Genomic DNA, 2810 nt, shown 5'->3' with positions numbered 1-2810 from the left:
GATGCATGTCTCAGATATGCAGTTTCCCTGGGAATGGTATGTACTGCTGTTGAAACTAGAACTTGTTTCTCAAATGCCACTCTCTTATCTCTATCACTAAACTCAAATGGTCATTAAGAAGAACAAAAAGAGAGAGTGAGGGACAATGAGACAGAAGCGATTGTCAAAATCCAATTTGCCTTCACACTCAAAATGCACTTAAATTTGGATCATGAGATACGTCCGTACTGCAAGTTAACATATTTACGATTTAGCAGATACAACCAAAACATTATAAAAACAGACCATAGAGTGGGCCAGCAACTAAGGTGTTTTAAAATAACTTTTTGTCCTGAATAGAATTTTTGTAAGTCCCACTTTTGGCTGTACAACTGATTTGAAGAGAAATCCAGTTCTTGCTTCCTGTGTGGCTTTGCTTCTTAGTTCACATAGTAAAGCCAATAGACAATATTGAAGAAGGAAAAAACAACAGGGAAAAATATGCGCGACCATCGATCTATGGCATTTACATCAGTCAAGTCAGGAATGGTAATTTTCAGTTGAGATGCACGTCTCCGTAGCCTACTTTTCTTCTGTGCCACGTGTCGCTCCAGGGCGTTGCGACCAAAGCTGTGTCTGGGTAAGCCAGCTTTCCGGTACTGGATGCTTGAAGTGTCATAGGCCAGCATAGTGCTTCTAGGGTCCCCAAGCCCCATCACAGCCTCAGAGGCAGCCATCTCGTTTTTAATTTCAAGTGTGCTCAACAAAATGTTTTCATGTGGGTCCATCTGTAAAAAACAAGAAAGCAGATTTAACAGGAGAGGAAGGAAGCCCAATCAGTTGCAAACTGAAGCCATGCTGACAAGGGCTAGATCTTACATTACTAATTCACTGGATGTAAGCCTGTTTAAAAGGCTTTAAGCATATCTGTAACTATATTTATTGTCTTTTTTTTGTGAACTCTAGGAGCAATAAGGCCAGTATAGTACAATAGAATAAATGGTATTTCCCTAGACCCCATGGTTCAGTGAGCAGAAGCAGTACCTGGAAATGAAGTACATGCTCCTGAAAGTGGGATTCTGCCAATCGGTAGGACATGTGGGGCAAACATTGAACTTTTCATGGTTTTTGGAGGGAAATCAAATGGGAAAGTCTCTCCCTTGTTTTCGTTTTGCTTCTTTCAAATGAAACCTTCTGACAAAAACTTAAAGTATTCATAAGGTCTCTCTGCCTCTGCAAAACAAGGCCCAGAGCACTGCACAACAGAATGCAAATTTTCAGTCCCTATAATCCAAACAGGACTGCTGGTTACTTGGGGAAAGGCACTGACAAAGTCTAACTATACCTATGTGGAAACCTCATTCCCCAGTGCTAATGAATTTCGTGCTGTGGAGACCTGAACACTGGAGTAGCAGAGATCTGCAATTCAGAGCAAGGAAAAACATGTAGAGTGTAATCACATCAAATGTACATTGAACGGTTGTTTCAATGGGTAGTTCTAGCTACTATATATATTTTCAAAGACAGCTCATTGAAAAAATATTAATGCAATGTTGTAAAAAAACCCTTAGACAATTAAGAGGATTTTAAAGATGAGGAACTAAATTCCACTCTTAGGCAATCTGGAGTAGATCTGAAGTATGGTAGGAGAACTTCTAAATAATCCATTTAGAGAAAAGAAATATAAGGTTATTTAGGAAGTCCTAATTCTCCTCATCCTTCCATCTAAATATATATTTTGAATTGTGTGATTAGAGAGTATAATTAAATAAAAATACTTTAAAAGCAATAATAGCTAATGAACAGCTAATTAAGTACACTGACTTAGTGACGGTAGTGCAGATATACTCCAGGCCAAATAAGAGACGAAACCGTCCCAGAGCTCCTTTAAGAATAACTCATCCGCATTATTCATTTATAATGTACATAATATATGCTATCAAAGTGCACAAACTATGTGGATTTCTAAACAATAATATGTCATTAGTCTATTCTGTAATATTTAGAAGCCAGCAGTCAGCAGCAGGTACCTTGCTGCGCTACCCAATATAGCACTGTATTTGCCATTATTAAAAAAAACCCCTATGTAAATATTTCACATGGCATGGTGAGAGAACTGGATTGAAAACAGCTGCTTTTTAATAGCACCCACTGCACAGTATTATGAACTGGGAAGCTGGATATTCACAAAAGTACTTTGGACCTATTGAAACACTGCCATTTGAGTGATTACATCTGTTCAAGTGATGCATAAAAACTGGCATCGCTGAGATGCCGGATTTGCCCCCTCTCTGTTTTTTTCCCCATATATGTGAGTTTGCACCCCTCTAGTTCCATTATATTTTACTTTTAGATTAAATGTAATGACTTAGTGTGAAGCAGCCAAAATCATCTATTTTTGCTTACTTGCCATCAAAGCCATATGTAATCTCTGAGTTTTCTAGTGTGCTAGGGAAATTAATCCTTTTTGAGAAGCACTGGAAAAATGGGAAAGTTGAGCTGGAACTCAAGAAAAATTCCTTTAAGTACTCTGCAGCATGATATTGAGCATGGTGAGGAAACAGTGTGTTCTAGTCAGGAAGGCCATCAAATCAGTTCTCATCTGCATTAGACAAAACTAAGGCAAAAAGAGTATTCTGTATTGTAACAAAAGCAGGCATATGCAAAAGGTTTCAAATAGATCTATGAAACTTCTCAAGAGAGCTTTCAAATGTTTTCTTGTAACGAGCACAGTTATTCAGAAAATTCTCATGTGATTTTTGGGGTAAGACAAAATTAACTGTCATTTTTGTTATAAGATCTCTGACAAATAATATCCTGAAAGTAAAAGC

The 2810-nt window shown here is 37.8% G+C and overlaps 1 protein-coding gene across 1 annotated transcript in view; it reads right to left on the bottom strand.

Annotated features, from left to right (window-relative positions):
- Positions 1–360: 360 nt before the first annotated feature.
- GABRB2 (gamma-aminobutyric acid (GABA) A receptor, beta 2) overlaps positions 361–2810 on the bottom strand; it is a gene marked incomplete at its 5' end in the record, with an annotated part of 21221 nt that continues 18771 nt past the window's right edge. Inside the window, one exon of the mRNA XM_010286305.1 lies at positions 361–767. Within this exon, the coding sequence (XP_010284607.1) occupies positions 420–767 (348 nt within the window). The remainder of the gene's footprint in view (positions 768–2810) is intronic.

Source organism: Phaethon lepturus, unplaced genomic scaffold, assembly GCF_000687285.1.
Source record: "Phaethon lepturus isolate BGI_N335 unplaced genomic scaffold, ASM68728v1 scaffold7684, whole genome shotgun sequence".
NCBI classification, from domain to species: domain Eukaryota; kingdom Metazoa; phylum Chordata; class Aves; order Phaethontiformes; family Phaethontidae; genus Phaethon; species Phaethon lepturus.
Note: the sequence above shows the minus strand (reverse complement) of the source record. Positions and strands in the feature narration are given on the sequence as shown.